The 20,868-nt window shown below is 45.4% G+C and overlaps 1 protein-coding gene across 4 annotated transcripts in view; it reads left to right on the forward strand.

The window, feature by feature from the left end:
* LOC308650849 (specifically androgen-regulated gene protein) overlaps positions 1-12,657 on the forward strand; it is a 30,165-nt gene extending 17,508 nt beyond the window's left edge. For all 4 annotated transcript variants that reach the window (XM_081297253.1, XM_081297254.1, XM_081297251.1 and 1 more), the window contains 3 exons: positions 6,265-6,450; positions 8,956-9,133; positions 10,308-12,657. In XM_081297253.1, coding sequence (XP_081153379.1) covers positions 6,346-6,450; positions 8,956-9,133; positions 10,308-11,851 — 1,827 coding nt within the window. In that variant the 5' untranslated portion in view covers positions 6,265-6,345 and the 3' untranslated portion in view covers positions 11,852-12,657. The remainder of the gene's footprint in view (positions 1-6,264; positions 6,451-8,955; positions 9,134-10,307) is intronic.
* The last annotated feature ends 8,211 nt before the right edge of the window (positions 12,658-20,868 follow it).

A 20,868-nucleotide genomic window follows, 5' to 3' on the forward strand; every position in this document is an offset into this window, starting at 1 on the left:
GGGAGAGTAGCCTCCACACCTGGAGGAAGAGTTCCTCCTGAAAGCAGTGGTTTCTCCTAGCTACTCTCTTCACCTTACAGGTGCCAAAAACCTGCCCCATGAAGTGAGACAGGAGTTGCTAAACTGGTTGGTAGCTTAGTTTGTTTTTATTTAATATCCATTACCATCTTCCGTGAGCAGCTCAAAGAAACCAGGGACCCAAATAACAAGGGTTCCAGTTCTCTCCTTCTAAGCTGTCAGGACACTTTTTCATCAGCACAGGGACCTCAAGGGAGAAAAATGATTTCATTTCCCCCAGAAAGAAAGGAGGCCAAGGGGGTTGTTAGCAAGTGTGGGGGCCTTGGTGGCTCAACTACAGCATCCCTGGCCTTAGGGTGCCTGCTCAGTGGACCTAGAGTTGCTAACTTAATGAGCTGCTAGGAAAAGGCTTGAGACAAAAGTGATCATGAGCAGTTCTGAAAGCTAGTAGCAAAACTAGTCATTGAGGGTTTTATCCTGAAGAATTCAGGGGAATACTTCTCCAGGTGAAAGTTGGGAGGAAGGACAGGAAACCAAGAGTTAAACAGGACCACAGAAAGCACACTGGCCAGGGGGATGGTCTGTGTTTCTTTATATCAAGATTAAAAGTTATAGTACCTTTAGCCTCCCTGCCAACTCTCTTTTCTCTACTTTCCTCCATGCTTAGCTCAAACTGACTCCAGCTCCTCCACCTTCCAGACCTCCCCCGCCCTTTTTTCTTTTTAATGACTCTTTATTGGTTCTAAATGTTAGGGGGATGGGAGGGAGCAAGGGACAGCAGGATGTGATTGGCTAAGTGAGAACAGCGCCGCCCTGATCATTTCCCACCCACACCATCCCTGGAGAAACAGCTGGAATGAGAAGTGGGGCGGAAAGCTAGGATTGGCTGAGAGTCAGCGGCTGGGTGTGGTGAGGCAGCAGGGATGAAGCATTTACCTGTGTAGGTAAGTCAGGAGGAGGTCAAAAGAAGAAAACAGCAGGAGGCAGGGAAGCAGTGTCTGTCTTCATCTCTGCCCTTTGATATAAAAGGGTATTTCTTTCCTCCCTTCAGCCCCCTGACCCAGTGAAGGTGAGTGACTCACTAACCAACTTTGCTTATTCTGCAGCAAGAGGAGGGGTTTCAGGAGAAGTCAGAGCTTCATGGTTTCTGGGAGAAGTGGGGTGCCTCTCCACACCCCAACTAAAGGATTCCTCCTGTGTTCAATTCTCTGAGTCCAGCCTGGGATCAGAGCAGGATAGTAGCTGAGATTTAAGAATTTAGACCAGGACCAGGAAAGCCTTTTCATTTATTTAGGTTGGGTAAGCATATTTACAAACAAGAAAAGAAAATAGACTTGTTTTGGAAATTTCCATCTCTGAGCAATTGAGATTGAGGTGTGATTTTGAAAGAGAAAAGTTTGAGCAGAAGAGGTTTAAACGGGGTTCACTCGGGTGAGTAGAGTGCCTTGGTTTTCCATTGCATTTCTAACTGGAAACTCTCCCATGGCTTTACCAACTCAGTGTCTATCTGTATTTAAATAAAGGGTGCAGTGTGTATATGTTCGATCATGGAGGTTGATAATGGAGTTCTTGCTGGACAGGTGTGTAAGGTATGGACTGTGCTAGGTTGTTTGTAAGGACTTGTGATATCAGAAAAACCTTAAAATGTGCTACCAGTTCATCTTTGGAAAACCCACCAATAATCTAGCTACAAAGTCAAGTTTATTTGGGTTCAACTCATTACTTTTCCAACTTTTCCTATTAGTAGATATAGACACTGGCAAACGGAAAGCTACTGGGCTGTGCCGGGGCCGCGCCCACATTGATATTTCACGGCTGCATGTTGAGTCTGGTCAGAGTTCCAAGTGGGGCTCAGGCTAAGATAGGGTGGCAAAGTCCACAGAGAGGAGAACTAGACCAGGGCATCGGTTTTGCATTAAGTTCCTTCAGGTGTCCCAGGTGGCCCTTGTGTGGCAGGGGTACCTGCTTAAGGAAGCTGGCTGTAGAAGAAGAGTCAGAGTAGCAAGTCAGCGTTCCATTTTCCACGTTGGGGGTTAACACTTTGGTCCCTAACTTTGCCTCTGTTCCTCCTGTGCAGTGGAGACCTCAGGGACAGGATCCCAGGGCCTGGTGCACACAGTACTAAAAGGGGTTTCAAGGGGTCAATGGAACTTTAGATGTTAGCTTCCCCCATACCACAAACAGCCCACCACACCAGCTTCCTGAGGACTGCCTGTGATGGGGAACTTGTCAGCAGAGAAGGTCACCAGCTGTGACTAATAAGGCCCTTCTGCGCAAAGGGTATTTCTATCCATCTTTTCCCTTATATCACTGGTGAAAAAGAGATTCTAATGTTTCCTGACACTCACAGAAACGTGTCCTTGTGCTTGTAGAGAGGGAGATGACACAGTGCAAATTTCAGTCTTCCTGGAATATTTCTTAGGATGTTCTCCAGCCCAAGGCACATTTCTAGGTAGTCAGCAAAAACCTCTCTGACTACTGAGAGGCTGAACTCTTGGAGGATATGGGGTGGGATTCATGGCTGATAAGCGAGGCTTGAGTCTGTTCAGAAAGTCTCTTCCAGTGAACTTAGACTGGGACTGGAGCCCTCTCCCTCCGCACAGGCTTCAGATGCCAGAGTGCCAGATGCAGTTTATTTACTCTTGTCCAAGACTTGGCTAGTTTCAGTGAAGTGGTTAATATTTAATGTGCCTTCGGATGGGTGGCTCTGATTATAGGCTGTGCATATTTCCCAGCCCATTCCCCCCTCCTCTTAAGTCCCCCAAAGAGGTCAAGGGTGAAAAGACACTACACTCTCACCTTGACTGCTGTGCTTGTTTCTCAGGTTTCTTATCTGGCAGAAATACCTCCAGTTTCGATGGCTACCCTGATATAGCCCTCAAGTTTCAAGGTTATGGAGTTGGTAGAAGGAAACGCTGTACGTGGGTTGGGCAAAGCCAGTGAGGGAAGACGGAAAGATGGGAAGAATACTGCTTAAACTCTTTGGGTCAGAAAGCTCGGTATAGAGATGTGTCAGCACCTGTGGGCTCACCCAGCTTGGTTTCAAGTTCACATCATCTCTGCAGAGATTGATTAATACGGTGCCCAATGACATGATCTTCCCTGGCATTTAGCGTCATTTCTTTGCACATCCCCCTGCCCACCCCCACCCCCTGAAGAATGTAGGTATGGGTGAGTGCTCTCTGAACCTGGACAGTCATTAATGGTGTGTGGCTGGGATGACTGAACTTCATCTACATGATTTCTCACATGCCTGTTTCTTTGAGGTGCTAACCTCACGAAGAAACCCTCCCCATACTGGAGATTAACTCAGGGGCTGAGCTACATCCCCAGCCTTTTAAAATATATTTTATTTTGAGACAGGGTCTTACTAAATTTCTCAGGGACTGGCTTTGACTCGCAGTTCCCTTGCTTCAGCCTTCTGAGTCTCTAGGATTGCAGGAGTGTGCCACCACACCCATCTAGTGTCATTTCTTTACTCCGGAAATATGTATCTGCCGTTAGGTCAATAAACTGTCCTGGAAATATAGGTCTGAACCAGAAAATGCACGGGGTTTAAGATATGAAATAAATGAAGAGGATGCCAATCCTGTCTTTAGTATTCAGTCAGGAGTGATCAATGACCCCTCTTTAGGTGCAAACCCTCTGGCAACTTGGCTGTCCCTAAGAGCCCTCTGGAGGGGCCCAGATCCATAGCTGTCCTGAATATGTAGCTCTGGGTTTTTTACCATTTTTCTTGGTAAGAGATAGTGGGAAGAGCCCCAGGTTTCACACCTGTGAAATGAAGAAAATGTCACTAACTTTCTCAGTTACCAGGTTATTCTGAAGGTCTAATGAGCACATCTGGGAGCACTTTGTAAGCAGTAGCATGCCAAGTTCTTGCTAAGCAAGACTATTTCTACTCTTCAGGGTCTGCAGTGTGAGCGCGAAAGGCCTCCCTGGGAAGAAGGAAACCTGGTGACCCACTGCAAAGCCTGAAGTATACTTGGGAGATCAAGGGTAGCAATTTTCTCTGAAAGTAAGAGGCAGCATCTGCTCACTCATTCAGAGATAAAATTACATTAATTATAGTGAATAACCTTAAATATTTATTGCCCCAATTTTACATATAAGAAAACGGAAGCCCCATACCAGACCCTTGGATCAACACTGACTTCTTAAAAACAATGCTTTCGTCTTATTCTGTTTTATACCCCTGCTGCCTATTAGGTGCTCATAAATATTAATTTAACTGAAAACACTGCCCAAATTTCACCAAGCCATATGTTCTCTGTGATATAAAATATTTAAGAATAATTTTGCAGGAGTAGATTAGAAGCCAAGGAGAAACCTCCCAACGGCTCAACCCAACAGACACCAGGACAGATGGCAAGCATTTTTTGAGTGCCTCCTGTGTGCCTAAAGCGTATGAGAGATGGGTTCCCTTTGCTGTAACAGCCTCAACCCTGAAGAATGTAGGTATGGGTGAGTGCTCTCTGAACCTGGACAGTCATTAATGGTGTGTGGCTGGGATGACTGAACTTCATCCACATGATTTCTCACATGCCTGTTTCTTTGAGGTTCTAGCCTCACGAAGAAACCCTAAAAGTCATCTCTACCAATGTTAATTTATCACTGGGTTTCCTGGGTATCTCTGACTCTCTGTTCCCCTCCTTATCTTCTGAGAGACTGTGGACCTTTATGAACCCCAGGCGTCTGGCTCTTTGGGGATCTTCCCTCTTCTTTCTACAGTGTTCTGCCCCTCCCTCCCTTCCAAGAGTAGCTCCATGCAGCCTTATACTTGCCAGCTCTCACGGGTTAGAAGGCTGATTCACCCAACCCTGCCCAAACCTCACACTGGCACTGGAAGCTACTACTGGCAGAAGTCAAAGGGATATCTGCCTGGCTTCCAAATCCTGAGTCCTCACATCTCCTAGAGAATACATTTTTCTAAGGTGCTTTATCTAGATCTTGGGAAAAGTAGAAGAGATCATTAAAATAGAGCATGGTTTTATGGGCAAAATATGGATTCCGAATTGGATAAACTTTATTTTAATTCTAAGTTCTCCCCCAAATTCTTGTTTGACCTTGAAACTGTTCTTTGATCACAATTGTTTTAGAATTTAATTTAACAAGAGTCACCCTTGGCCTGCCCGATTCTATTTCCCACAAGCACTGACTTCAGTAGGAAAACAACACTGGGACTTTTAGTAGGAAAACAACACTGACTTCCTTTGATACTACTATTGTCACCATGAACCTGAAATTTTTTCCCCTAAGGAGCTGAAGTCAAGATGAAGCTATATAGAACTTTTCTCTTGTTCCTCTGACAGCTAGGGAATTCTATTGGGAACATATACAATGATGGAGGAGGAGATGCACAGGAGGGAAATTAGGTTTGTGTCAATCACCGCAGGTGCCAAGCTCATGTCTCAGAGGCTAGAGAGATGATGATAGCCATCATAGCGGTGGCTGTGATGACGCTGATGAAGTTGACCTTGACAGCAGTTGACAGCAGGCCCTGCAATGCACAAAATGTTTTACAGGGAGTTTTTCATTACATTATATTCTCAAAGTGACTAAAAAGCAAGTTCAATTAAGGGCCCTGTTTGTTTTTTTTTTTTTTTTCTCTCAAGTCTATTGTCTATATTTAAGCAGAACCCTTCTTTTCTAAGTTCTTACTTCTCTTGTTTCACTTTAATTTGGTCCTAGATGTATCTTGCCTTTTTCTTATTACAAGAACAATAGTAGTTATTTATTTTATTCATTAAGTGTTTGAGTATTTACTACCAACTAAACTGTGCTCTTCTCTCATTTAATCCTTATGTTATTCAATGAGGTATTACAAATGTTATTACAAAGAGTAATTTGCTTCAGGTAAAATAACTCTAAATGGCTCAATTGGAATTTGAACCCAGGCCCAACTACCTCCACAGCCCAATCGATTAACCCTTGTAATACTTATTGTTTATATTAAAGACAGTGTAGGTGAAGCTCCCTGGTTAGGAGGAAAATGGTAACTAAGAGAAGTGATAGAAGCTGCTTTCTGACTAGACTGCCTCTCTACCACCTAAGTCTGTCCCTGTGCATGTTTTTGAGCCAGGTCCCACGTCCTTCTATGCAGGCTGCAGGCGTGGAGGCACGCCCTCCAAGGCCCCCTTCCTGTTCTCTGCTTGCTTGATGTCTTCGCAGCCATGCTACCCTGGGGCCTGGGCAGAGCCTCGCAGAAGCCTTGGCTCACAGTGGCTTTGATTCTTCTCTTTTCAGGCCCAGCTTGGGACATTCTTCGCTTCTCTTCGCTTCCCCTCTGGGAGTCCCTTTCACCATCCCTGCACCTTGCTTCGGGCGATGCCCGAGAGGGAGCTGTGGCCAGCAAGGCCTGGCTCTGAACCCGTGACCTGCATCCGCAGCTGCGACAGCATGATGAGCGCCACCTCCACCCGCTCGGGATCTGTATGTACTCTCGCATCTGCTGGCTGGCCCGCTCTCTGCTCCCCTGCTCCGCCCTGCCCGTCCTGCCCTGCCACCCTCATTGCTCCGCACCTTCTCTTTCATCTTCCTTGTCAGCAAGTGAATCACTACATTGCTGGGTGCTTTCTGCCTGAGTCACCCTTGGTTCTATAGAACACAGGGTGGGACAGCCTCAGAGAATGATAGGATCAATGAGAACCCCGTCCAGTCCCCAGCTTTCATTAGGTTGAGGAGTTCAACTGAGGAGTTCCTAGCAGGCCTAGGAACCAAGGTCATGGTGGAAACTAGAACACAGATCCTTGCAGCACATGGGTTCATGAAGTTGTCTGCAACAAAGGGCATTACTTTAGTCTTCTAGGAAGATCGAAAAGAGTGGAGGGCTGGGACTGTAGCTCAGAGGCAGGCGCTTGCCTAGCATGTGTGGGGCACTGGGTTCTAGCATCTGTGGGGCCCTGGGTTCGATCCTCAGCACCACACAAAAATAAACAAAATGAGGGCATTCAGTCCATCTACAACTACAAAAAAAAGTTTTAAAAAATCTTTAAAAAAAAAAAAGAATGGAGTAATTGGGAGTCAAGTTTTATAGCCAGAGCGATCTGGGTTCTCTAGTTAAGTGACCTCAAGCAAATTACTTAATTTTCCTAAGCCCCAGTCTCCTCAGTTTTAAACTGGGAATAATATTAACACCTAACTCACTGGAGTCTTGTCTCTGTGTAGAAAAGCCCATCTAGGAGAGACTGAGACACTTTGAAAATCACCGTTCAGCTATTTGTGAGTGGCATGTAGCAAATTATAATTTGGGGAAGCATGAATTTAAATCTCAGTTGTAAGGCTTGTGTGAAAGTGTCCATCTGCCCTACATCCAAATGTAAGCATCCCTTTCTTGTTCATTGTCACATGCATAATAACCCAGAGAATTTAGATTGTATTGCTTCATATTTTATAGAGGTCTTTGAAAATGTAAAGATCATAAGTATCTCTACAGAATGTCAAGGATGTTTAATATAGTTAATGGATTTTAATATGTAAAATGGAGCAGATAAAGCAACACAAAGACACACACACACACATACACACACACACACACACACACACAGTGCAAACAACCTATGCAAGATTTTTTTGTGATCCCAGAGGATGGGGACAGGGAGATATCATCCTGTTCCTGATAGACTGAAGCCAGTATGAGTAGTTGTCACATTCCATTGGACACAGAATGTGACGGGGATTCCAGGTTTTCAGAGTGAATCACCCACAAAGGAGAAATTAAGAGTTGGCTTATCCCGGCAAGGCTATTTTAGAAGAAAAAGACAGTAAAGAAGATCTTTGTTCCAGTAACTTCAAGAGCTATATTTGGGGCTTCCCTTGACATGCAGGCCCCAGACGGTCATCAGACAGATGACTTTAAGGGCAGAGGCAACTGGAAGGGTTATTTAATCATCCTGTCTTCCCTGCAGGATATTTTTAGGGTAATCTTAAAATCTTCCTTGGCCATCTGAGGGGATCTGAGAATATTCAACTCTGAGATGTCCCAAATTCCAGGAGGACAGATGGAGAGGCCAAGAAAAGTCTTAGGACATTTCCACTTGTCCTTTTGTTTTTTTCCTTCAACCTCCTTGTTTGAAGATTAACTAGTTCATCAAACTTCCTGGGTTAGTACAGCATGGGCAGAACCATCAGAGATGGCATAGTATCATCCTCCAAATATCCCTATGTGCTTTCTCACAACATAAATGATCCATTTTATGTCTATTTAGTTGCTTTCCCTTCCTACCTAATCAACCAGTTTCTCCACCCTCCCTGCTTAAGTTAATATTTGGTTAAGAACTGCATACTTATTTGAATATTAGCCAGCGCCAAATGCCATTAAGAAAGTAAATTTATAAGGGGGAAAGAATCCAGCATGGAACATATTTCAAAGTCAAGTGTAAAGTATTTAGTAAGCTTATCTGTGGCTAGTCATGCCACTGTTCCCATTGGCCTGGCAGCCAGTACTTGGCTGCATTTCCTGTTTGTCTTCATATTTCCTTGACATACCAGATCAAGTATGCAGAAGTATTTTAAAAAGTTAAAAGTAATACCATTCGAGTTTCAGGTCAAATCATTTCGTTGTGCATATAATCTAGAGTTAAATCAGAGAAACTGAAATACTTGACAAAGGTCACACAGAATTGAAAACAGAACTTGAACTGCTTCTGATCTGTGCCCAGAAGCATTCCACCCAAGACCAAGCAAAAGAAAGCACCCTTGCCATCAGTCTGCCCAGCCACCAGATCTGGGTGCTGCAGGGGCCCCAGCCCGGCAATGTCTATCCTCCCTGGTGCCTGCAAATGTAGGAAACAACTCCATTGAGTTTGCAGAGTTGCACCAGCCACCAGCGAGAGGATCTAGCTCCTCAGCCTTCTTTCCTCACAACAGGGTGGTTCTCAGGCCCCACCAGTTTCTCCAGTGATAGCTCCCTCTCACACTCCCTCTCCCCTTCTGCAGAGTGACAGTAGCTACGACTTCCTGTCCGCGGAAGAGAAAGAGTGTCTGCTATTCCTGGAGGAGACCATTGGCTCATTGGACACTGAGGCCGACAGTGCACTCTCCACGGAGGAGTCTGAGCCAGCCACAACTCCCCGAGGTTTCCGAACACTGCCTGTCATACAGCCGGTTCCCCAGAGTAAGCCCATCCAACTGAGGGGGCACCTGTACCAACGCCCAGAGAATCAGTGCCTCTTGGTCACTTCCCAGCTCCCCTGGCCTCTGTTCACAGGCAGAAGGATCTCTGCACTTCTCACCACTCTCTTGGCCAGAATAAAGCCTTGTCCCTAGAGGGAAGGAGGGACTGCTGACAAGCCAGTCCTTTATGTCTTTCTGTGAAGTAGCAGAGGCTGGGAGGGGAAGGGGTTTGGCTAGCTACTGTCCTATTGTGGCAAAATTCTAAAGAGATATGACCCCCAGGTGGAGGAGGGAATTCAGGGAAGGCTGGGTGGTTGGCTCTAGCCAGACCGAGTCATTCCAGGGAGCTAATCTGGAGGACCCAGAGGACAGGGCCGCAGGAGATAAGAAGAGGGAAGGACTCCCCAGCTGCAGTGGGTGGTACCTAGAGGCCCTTCTTGAAGAGGGCGGCATTCAGGCTCAGTAGAAGAGGACAGGACAGGAAGGCACATAAGCATGGGTCATATGTCCCAGAGTTTAGGGAAGACTTTACTCTCAATGACAGTCCCATTGGTTTCAGGGTTACAATTATTTATTAATTTATTTATCGCATACTTATCGACAATGTGTTACACCCTCCCTATAGATAGAGTAATTAATGGGCTGTGCCCCTTGCAGCACCTGAGGCACCTGCTGAGCATGCAAGAAGGAAAGAGGTCATGTCACTCTGGTGCAGGACACTGTGCTATTATAGAATTGGCCAGGGGCTCATAGAAGGTGAAAGCAGAAGATAGACTGGTCAGATCCAGAGCAAATCACTTGTTCGAATATTTCCATTGGGCTCAGTGGCCCAGGAGTCCCAAGATGACTAGAGGGAACAACTCTAAATCCAACCCTGATTTCGAGGCATTTGAAGAAGGTTGGAGGAGCCTGAGTAAAGTATGTAGAGCAATCAGGGGTCAGCCTCTCCCCAGCCATCATGAAAAAATAATCCTCAGTCAAAAGGAATCTGCCGTTATTGATCTATTAGACTAGATGATCTCCAGACAAGAGTGGTACCCTTTAAAAGCAAAAAAATAAAAAACGAAACCCATGCCTTGCTTAGTTGGAGAGCAGAGTTCAAGTATTTGTTTTCCCCTCTGCAGCAGGGTTCTCACCTCTTTCCACTCTCTACTTGTTCTCCCTGACCCTCGCAGGAAACTCAGAGAAGACAATCATTCAGCAAGGACCAGAGCCAAGGAAGGTGACTCATTCCTCCTCATTCCGTCCCCCTGAGCCTCACAGCTTGAGCTTCAAGTCTGGCTCCTACAGCCTCCCCAGAAATATCCACATTGGCGGAAACCAGAACCTCAGGAAAAACACCACCCAGACTAACAGCCACTTCCCTGGAGAATCTGAGGGACTCATAGCTAAACCTGAGAAAAAGCAAGCCAGCCAGAGCAGGGAGCCCGGCCAGGCACCAGCTAATCCCCTGAGGACTGCCCTTGACCTGGACATGGTACTCATCCCCCCACCTGCAGCTTTCCAGGACGCCCAGCCAGAGCAGGGTAGGAAAGACAGCCTGCCCAAGGGGCCAGGAGAGCCTAGGCCCCAACTCCACCCACCATTCAGCCCCCTGGAGAGAGTGGAGGGGGATTCAGAGGCCATGTCCCACCCAGCCAGTGGGAAAGGCTCCACAGGGGCCTCAGGAAAGCCACAGCCTCCTCCTGCTGAGTTGTCTTGGAATGCCAGAGCTGAAGATGCTTCCCTCCCACCAGGGGCTGATCCAAATTCCAGAATGGCTCCCCTCACAGCCCCGAAGCCCCGGAAGCTGCCACCCAACATTGTTTTGAAGAGCAGCCGAAGCAGCTTCCACAGCGATCCCCAGAACAGGCTGTCCCGACACCATGAGGCTGGAGAATCTGGCCTGGTGTCCTCTTCACTGCAGGACCAAAGGAAAGCACGTAGAGAAGCACTGGAGAAGCTGGGGCTACCCCAGGACCCAGAGGAGCCCAGCCTCCCTTTGAGTAGGCCCACCAGCTCCGTCAGACTCAAGGAGGCTCAGGTCCAGGGTCCTTCCCCAGGCCCAGCACCAGCTCAGCCATCCGCTCCAGCTCCCATAGCTGCAATTGCTCCTGCTGCAGAGAAGATTCCAGTTCAGGGACCTTCCCCAATGAAGCCTCCAGCATCAGCTCTAGCTCAGGGGCCCTATCCAGGCAAGGTTTGGATTCCCGCCCAGGAACCCTCTCTTGGGAAAGTTGCAGCTACCAAATCCACACCAATCCCTATCCCTAAGGCCCCAAAGGCTAATAGTGGCTTAACTCAGCCAAAGCCAGACTCAGGACTGACTCTCCAGGAGAGCAACATCCCTGGCCTGAGACAGATGAACTTCAAGTCCAACACTCTGGAGCGTTCGGGGGTGGGACTGAGCAGCTACCTCTCTGCTGAGAAAGACCCGAGTCCCAAAACCAGCACTTCTCTGGGAAAGGGTTCCTTCTTGGACAAGATCTCACCCAGTGTCTTGCGTAATTCTCGGCCCCGCCCTGCCTCCCTGGGCACTGGGAAGGACTTTGCAGGTATCCAGGTGGGCAAGCTGGCTGACCTGGATCAGGGCCAGAGCTCCAAGCGGCTGTCCTACCAAGGACAGAGCCGTGACAAGCTTCCTCGACCCCCTTGTGTCAGTGTCAAGATTTCCCCAAAGGGCGTCTCTGATGAACATAGGAGGGAGGCCTTGAAGAAGCTGGGGCTGCTGAAGGAGTAGGCCACCAGTGCCACCAAGATTAAACCAAGAGGAGAGACTGCGGGCTCCACTTAAGAGCCCTTGTGACCTCACAGCTTAGGGCTGGGGCAGCCATGGGCTCCTCTCACCGGTTCTGCGCTCTTGGAGGCGAATGGGAAGGAGAGACTTTTGTTCAAGCATGTATTGGATTCAGAGTGGTTGTGCCATTGACCATCTCTACAGAGCATTCTGAAGAAGAAATAGACAAGGGTGGGGGGCATGTGCACGTGTATTTGGGGGAGCTGTACATATCACTGACACTATGTAACACAAAAAGGCATTGTTCAGAGCTCTGCTCTTGTTGAAAATTTTCTTACAATGGAGAAGGGAGGCCAGAAAAGTCAAATGAGATGATGGATATGCAAGTGATCTGAAAGAAGAGTTACAGTGGGGCTGGGGATATAGCTCAGTTGGTAGAGTGCTTGCACAAGGCCCTGGGTTCAATCCCCCAAAAAGAAGAGTTACAATCTACACATAAAGGTTCACATGAATGTGGGCCTCCTAGAATCCCTGCAGGAAATGGAGACTGGTTCATACCTTGATGGATCCCTCTCTCAGTTCAGGCCTTCTGGACAAGGCCTTGAGCCTAGAGAAGTTGGTTTGTTATCTCTTCACCCACGGCCTTCTTAGTGTCACCAGTCCCATGGAGGACCCCTCCCTGTGACTAAACCTCTTAGTTCACTGATAGCAGGACAGCTCTTGTCAGCCTTGAAGGCAGGATAAGAGGCCACACACTCATACCTCTGCCTGCACTGGTGAGAGTTCTTGTCAGTGGGCTTGAGAAATTCGATAATAAACTGTGCTGTGGTCCATGACTCTGGTATTACGATGCTTCCTGCTCTCTTGCTCTTTATCTCACTCTGCACATGACCGACTAGAGGGCTGGTCAATACTGAGGTGGAAGCCCCCAGCCCAGAGGTTTTATATATACCACAGAACTATTTCAGACCTATGTTATTGTAGATCATTTTCAAATGTCCACAGTTCCAAGGATAAGAAATCAGCACAATACATAGAAAATTGGAGCTGAGAGGAATCTTCGAAGAGCTCCTATCCAACCCTGCTGGGGAAGGGCAGAGACTCATTCATGGTCACTCTGCATTTGGTAAACAGCTGAGTCAAGGATCTGGGGCTCCTGATTCCCGTTCTCTGCTGCCTCCCTTAACCATGCTCTAGTACTTCCACGTACCACCTTAAAAGTCCATAATCATTGTCGAAGCCTGATCCCTAAGGTCCTTCAAGACCCTAGTGTCTTCCGAAGCAACCAGGACTAAATGTTCAGGATATTTAGTGTTGTAGTTTTTATTCCACCTTCAGAAAGTGGTTATATAATAGCTCATTCTTAACCAGAACACCTCTTCCTGCAAATTCTCTGACCAAGCTGTACAATTTGAGCAAATGCCAAAAGAGGGTGATATGAGTAGGTGGTGTGGACTTGTGAGTACAAGCTTGATTAGACATGGCTAGACATGACCCTCGCTTCCCCTTAGGAAATACGTCTTATGCCTATGACTTGGTTGGAGTTCAGCATGACCAGGTGTGAGGGGTAGATAAAGGAACTGTTGTTGGAAAGGTGCCCTGCAGCTCTGCTGAGCATTTCTGGCCCATGTCCTCAAAGACCCATCACTGTCAAACTCAGAATTTCTGAACATGATGAGAAGGTTAGGGTAAGAATAACAGATGGCTCCGCCCTGCCCTGGTATGTGGGGTGTGGGTGTGGCAGTTTCTATGTACACTTCTCACACACACTCACACCCAAAAGCCTGGTGCCTCGTTCCTAGCCCTGAGTGAGGACCCATTCTGTCACAGCTGATGGGGACTCCCACACTAGCCAAGCTATATCTTATTACAGACTCCCATAAGGAGTCTAGAGAAACGATTGGACATACTGGATTATTTTGAGCTGCTTCGTGTGTAAGTTTCAAGACACGACCTGAGGAATGATAGCTTTCTTCCTTATTCATTAATTACCTTGATTAATAGGGAAACATGAGACTAGCCATCAACTGAGACTTGGTGGGAATCCAGAGCCCTGGCATCAACACAATGCTAACCCACACTGGTTGGTCAGGACTACCACCTGTTTAGTTTCCACCCCTGGGAAATGAAACTTCTCTCCCAGACAAAGCAGAGTTACAAGCAGCCTGCACTCTGCCCATCAGCATCTTCATCCTAGTGGTGAGCTGGCTTACCCAGTTTCATAATCTGAAAGACTCTTTTACCTGGTTATTTAAGGATACCATGCTCCTCATGTCCTTGTCTTTCAAAAAAATATATTCTGCTTTAAGGATAGTCTTTGGAATTCAGGAATTAAAATAATAAATCTAAATGAAGTCATCTCATTTTGAAGAGAAAAAAGGAGATCCAGTGAGGATGGATCTACCTCCCTGAGGGTGATGCTAGACCCACCTGAGGTGAGACCTGAGGTAATTGGGTCTGTTCTCTTGTGCTCGTATAGGATTTCTCTTCACTCAGCTTGGACTGGTTTGGTGGAAGGTGAGAATGGGTTTTTTTTTTTTCAAAGGATTTTGGGAGGAAGTTTTTTAAAGACCATTAATTTGATCTTAAAAGCCAAAGTGATAGCTCTTGACCTTGGATTTCTTGGTACTCTATTTTTTTTTTTTTAGAGAGAGAGAATTGAATTTTTTTTTAATATTTATTTTTTAGTTTTCGGCGGACACAACATCTTTATTTGTATGTGGTGCTGAGGATCGAACCCAGGGCCACGCGCATGCCAGGTGAGCGCGCTACTACTTGAGCCACATCCCCAGCCCAATTTCTTGGATTTCTTGCCACCATAGTTTTGCTGCTACTAGGCACAAACTCTTCTCAGAATAAAGAAGTCAACCTCTCCTCAGCACGGTGCAGTGGGATCTGTGTCGTCAGAGGTGTTATCAGCTGCTCCTTTGAGTCACCACTCCTGTGCTAATTTGGGAATTCTGCATTCTGACTCCAGGGTGGTGGCAAGGCAGACCTACAGGCCATCTTACACTGAAGTTGGGACAGGGCCACTCACCTCTTACCTGCCTTCTTCCACAGTGGGAAGTGTAGTCTGGCAGAGTTCGTCCTGTAATCTGGAGGTGAGCAGGTGTGCAAACATTGCTGTTGGTTTCATGGAAGGAAGGGCCGGTGAAAGATAGGAAAGCAGGTCCTAATTGATGTTCTAGGTTTAAGCTGGAGGAGAAGGTTGAAGAGTCTACAGAATGCACAAGTATGTGAGATGAACCCCTCTCTCTTTGGATCCATGATTGCCTATGTAGGCAAAGAAGGATCACACTATGCAAATATGAAACTACATCTCTTAGATTAGTGGAAGTGGAGATCAAGGGGTGAGAAGAAGGAATCCTGTATGTATTTATCAGAACCTAAGAAGGAATACTCTTTTCCTCATGTGAATGACTATAAAGCGTAAAACTCTAGACTCAAAGTCAACCTCCATCATGGGCGAATCAGGAGCCCTGGGAGTGATACTTTAACTTTTGAACTTCAGAATTCTCATCTGTGAAATGGAGGAAATATCACTGTTCTTTAAAGATTGTTGGGATGGAAAGGTGATATAAAATATGTCAAGCTCAGTACTTGGCACTTGGCTCCATAATTACAGTACTATCTTCAGGGACTTAGTCTTTCCTTCTCAAAGGGAGCAAACAGAGAGAGGGTTGGAAGCCAAGTATACACCCAATTCTGCTCTGAGAAGAAATAGAAGAGAGCTTGCTGCCTATAAAAGTCCAAAGTAACAACTAGTCTTTGGCACACCCTGCAGGTGACTCAACTTCACCCACGCCATGTTTCCGGAATTTGAGTCTGATGTTTGTATCTTGGTGAGGATGAGCCCACTGCTTCCGTTTCTGAATTCTCAAACCCAGTTTCCCCTCAATTGTGTCTCATGCTTCTTATGAGCATATAGTTTGGTTCTTCAAGTTTTCCCTAACTTTCTTTTTGCTATGTGGTTCATGGAGCTATATGCTCTTCTATAGTTATTTATTTTTAGGAAAGAGGGGGGAAACTTACATAACAAGTGGGAACTTTTGCTAAAAGCAGAAAGAGATAGAAACTCTAAAAAAGGTTTCAAGATTCCTGGAGAATTTTTTTTTTAAATAGGGTAGACATCTTTCTGGATGAGGCATTATTTATCAGGATGTCAAAGCCCATGGGATGGCCTCTCCACATCCTTCTTGGTGTGGTGACCCTGTGAACTGCTTGAGTCATCACTACCATCACTGACACTTAGCACACCAGTGAGGTAAAAAATGGTGACAGTCTGATTCCAGGCTGTTACTCTCTCTTGCTCATTACCTAGTTGAATTGTTGTCCCTGTTCACCACTTGTTCTGGATCCTGAGTTCAAAATTGTATGAAACACAATGGTATCCAGGCAGAGCTACAGACCAGGTGAACTCTAGTTGATGATTTCATGTCACTCATAAAATGGGGGGGGCTTGGAATGGACTACCTCCTAGATCCATGACATCCCTGGAATGTATGTTTCATGAGTCTAAATAAGTCAATTAGGAAGATCAACACCCTGCCCAAAATAACCACAACCTAAGTCTAAGAAAGCTTAGGTTTTATAATGCAATTCAAGCCCCCACTTAAAGAGAAAAGTGGATGGATGGATGGATGGATGGATGGATGGATGGACCGATGGTGTTATGGTTTGGATGTGAGACAAAAGCTCACATGTGAGACAGTGCAAGAAGGCTCAGAGGAGAAATGATTGGACTGTAAGAGTCTTAACCCAATCAGTGATTTAATCCCCTGATAGGAATTAACTGAGTGGTAACTGAAATGGTAGGGTGTGGGTGGAGGAGGTGGGAATTGGGGTGTGGCTTTGGATATATATTTGTATCTGGCGAGTGGATGCTCTCTCTGCTTTCTGATTATCATGATGTGAGCTGCTTCCCTCTTCCACACTATTCTTTCATGATGTTCAGCCTCACCTTAAACCTAGAGGAATGGACTCCACTGTCTATGAATTGAGACTTCTGAAACCGTGAGTCCTTAAATAAACTTTCCTCCTCTACAGTTGTTCTGGTTGAGTCTTTTGGTCACAGTGGCAAAATAGCTGACTAATTGGATGGATGGGTGGATGGATGGATGGATGGATGGATGGATGGATGGATGGACGGATAAAAGGAGACAGGAGAAAGATTGAGAACTTGGAGTAGCCAAGAGCATAGGCTTGGGAAGCAGGTTTCCAAGCTCTCTGTACCTTAGTTCCTTTCCCAGTTATTTCTTTGTACTTCGTTTATATTCTTTTCTGAATAGTTCAGGGAACTATATGCTGTTCAACAGTTATTGTTTATTATACTTTATTTCATTTTTTGGTATTGGCGATTGAACCCAGGGCTTTGTGCGTGCTAGAAAGGTGCTCTTCCACTGAGTTACATCCCCAGCCCTTTTATTTTATTTTGAGACAGGACCTCACTTAGTTGCTAAGGCTGGCCTCAAACTTGCAAACCTCCCTGAGAGCTGTAGTTACTACAGACCTATAGTGACATCTGACTATTTTTTTAAATGGAGGAGAAATGAACTTAAATTATAACAGGATGAAACCCTATAAAGTAAGACAATAATAATACTTGTTTTAGTCAGTTTTGTCACTGTGACCAATTCACCTTACAAGAACAACTTAAAGGAGTAAAAGTGTATTTGGGGCTCACGGTTTCAGAGGTCTCAGTCCATAGACAGCCGACTGCATTCCTCCAGACTCAAGGTGAGACAGAACAGTGAAGGAAGGGCCCAGTGAACGAAGGGTTCAGCTCCTGATAGGGTCAGGAAGGAGAGATAGATAAACAGATAGATACATAGGTAGATAGATAGATAGATAGATAGATAGATAGATAGATAGATGAGAAGGGGTTATAGGGAAGATGCACCCTTCCAGAGCATGCCCCCAGTGACCCTCCAGCCATACCTCACCTGCCTAGGATTGAAACCCAGTCAGTCCATTCAAACTAGGATGGACTGACTAGGTTACAGCTCTCATAATCTAATCATTTCACCTCTGAATAGGCCTGCACTAACAGGAGCTTTGGGGGGACACCTCATATCCTATATAAACACCCCATGCAGTTGTTCCAAGAATAGAAACAAAGTAGATAATCTATGTATAAAAACACTTAGCACACTGCTCAGTAATAATAGTTATTAATGTTGCTATCATTACATATGTAATTTAGACTCAACTCCCCACCCCCATATGAGGACTACATTAATCATAGCCTGCACCTAAACTCCTCAAGCTGAAACAGTGGAGTGTTCCTGCAATTTGCAGACCCTCCTGCAGCCCACCTCCACCCAATTCTGTACTATCTACATCTGTGTGTGCTGCATTAGGACCTCCCCACAACAACCCCCTCGCTATCCCTCCAGATTCAAAGCCCAGGCCTTTGACTGAGTCATTTGGAAATGAAGTGACTTAACAGTATTTTGTTGTTTTCTGAGTTTTTTTTTACTGAAGTTTGGGATGGGGGATACTAAGGGACCTGTCACAACAACATGGCCCCCCTACACCTCCCTTCCTTTCTTCTCTCTTTCCATGCCAACTTGTCCCACAGCCAGGAAATCCTTCTCACCTTCACCCACACTTGAAACCCTTTATCATCTGAGCCTTGGCCCAAGAGACTTTTCCAAAAATTCCTCATACATGAATACAGTTGACTGAGTGGAATCAGCCGTACCTCCTCACCGTCATTCTTGAAAGGGGGCAGGGAGCTGTGACACAAAATTACCTGTGGCATCCACACCTCCTCCAGCTCCCACCATGCTCTTCCTGAATGGTTAGGCAGATTATGAGAGGCCAGCTCCTTGGGTGTGGGAAGATGTTTGTCATCTCCTCTCAGTGACTCTCCTGCCCCATCCTTCAGGCACAGGCTCCTCTGTATCAGCAGAGGCCCCAAGTGGGTCTTTGTGGGCTAAGGAAGATATCATTTGTTTGCAGTTAGTTCAAATACAGCATCATTAGCCTTTTGGCACCGTTAGAGCTCCAACCTCCGCCATTTCTCTTCCACCCAGGGAGTCAGGAACCATCCTGTGCTTCTGACCCAGCCGCCTGGGAAGGAGCATCATCCAGTTGGTCCCCTGCCCTGCCAAGTGTCTGCTCTGTTCACTTCTGTCCAAGAAGAGGTCAGAATAGCTGCCCAGGTTTTGTCGCTGTTCTGCCTCATGGTGCTGGGACAGCCACCCGGGCTGTTGCACCCTCCTCTCCAGACCTAACGTCCAGAAGGCCAGAACAATGTTTTCTATTGGGGAAATTTCTCATCAAATCTTCCCTCTGTGCTCTAGTCCTCAGATGTCTGCTCGATGCACAAAAAACGTCTCGTACCCTTAGTCCTTACACAAACCCCCGTGGGGGACCTGCATGGGTTCACCAAAGTAGTCAGTCCATCAAGTCATGTAAATGTTACCTCCGGACATCTCCCAGTCTCTCTCTCTCCCAGATGATTGTTCTCTTCACATCACCTCAGCCTGCTTCCATTTCTCTCTCCACCCAGCAACCACAAGGATCTTTGCATCTATAGTGCATTACCTTTCCTGTAAGAAAAGGGGATATGAGAAAAAAAATATGGGAGTAAACCAAAAACAAATGTGATCAGTTCCCTACAATGGGGGAGAAGGGAAGCAGTGGGAAGAAAGTGGGGGGTGGAAATGTTTTGCATACTCATTAAATAAGTAAATAAGCAAACAACTACCTGACATGTGCGTATAAGGAGAAGGGGAATCCAGAGAGTAACAAATCAACCTGTGTTAAGAATGAATGTCATCAGCCAGGCACCATTGGCATATGCCTGTAATCTCAGTGAATCTGGAGGCTGAAGCAGGAGGATCCCAATTCAAGGCCAAACTCTGGTCAATCTAGCAAGACCCTATTTCAAAACAAAAACAAAAACAAAATAAGGACTGTGGATATAGCTCAATGCTAGAGCACTCCTGGGTTTAATCCTCAGTACTACAAAAAAGAATTTAAAAAAAGAAAGAAAATAATGAATGACATCATCATACCAAAGGGGGTGGGAAAGAAAAGAACAAATTTAAGTAATTTGGAGGGGGGAAAAACATATATTTTAAATACATGCTTTAAAAAATAAGACATTCTATTTCATGAATGTTTCCACTTGTACAGTTCAACAATTCTAAAACCACATAATGAGTATTACAAGAATAAGTAAGCAACTCTGTTATGGACAAAGAGAACTAGATTTATTACTCTGGGGAAGAGAGTTATGAATTCAAAAGTGGAGACTGGACTGAATCCTTTGATACTGAATTGGAATCAGAGACATCTATATGAACTCAATGGTTAGTTAGGAAAATAGACAGTTAGATGATTGATAGATAAACATGGACAAAGATACTGGTGTGTATGTATATCTGTACTTTTCTTTCTTAGCTTTGTCCTCTTTATGAGAGAGTCTGGGGGTAACGACACCCCAGAAGGAATGAGCATACCTGTAGACAGGCCTTGATTTTCAATAGCATTTTCTTCAAAAAAAAACCTTTTTGTTTCTTTGGAGAATTACGTGGCCAGCCCAGAAAAAAGACAATATATGCCTGAAATATCTTGTGATACCTAAAAGTAAGAAAATACTCAAAAAATAATGACAACATTTCAAAAGGACATAAAAGCCAACACAAAGTTCTCTTGGTCAAATAAGGGAGAAGCTGATCAATGAGATAACTGGCAGTTATGGATTATACTCCTTGGAATGAAAATAAATATTCATGGTTCCATACTGATGTAAATAAATAATTGAATAAATAACTAAATCAGGGAGAAGCAATAGTTATTCTGTACAAAACAATTCTAATAAAGGTAGAATGAATGACAGAGATAGAAGGATCACAGTTTGGCAAGCATCACAGTAATAATCATTGCAGGCAAGATTATGAATGGACATTGAAATGAACAGAAGAAAATATGATGAGATATTGGCATCATCTCAAAATATCTCTCTACAAAATTCTTATTTATTACAGAGGGAAAAATAGAACTTTTGT

This window comes from Spermophilus citellus, assembly GCF_964194105.1.
Source record: "Spermophilus citellus genome assembly, chromosome: 6".
NCBI lineage: Eukaryota > Metazoa > Chordata > Mammalia > Rodentia > Sciuridae > Spermophilus > Spermophilus citellus.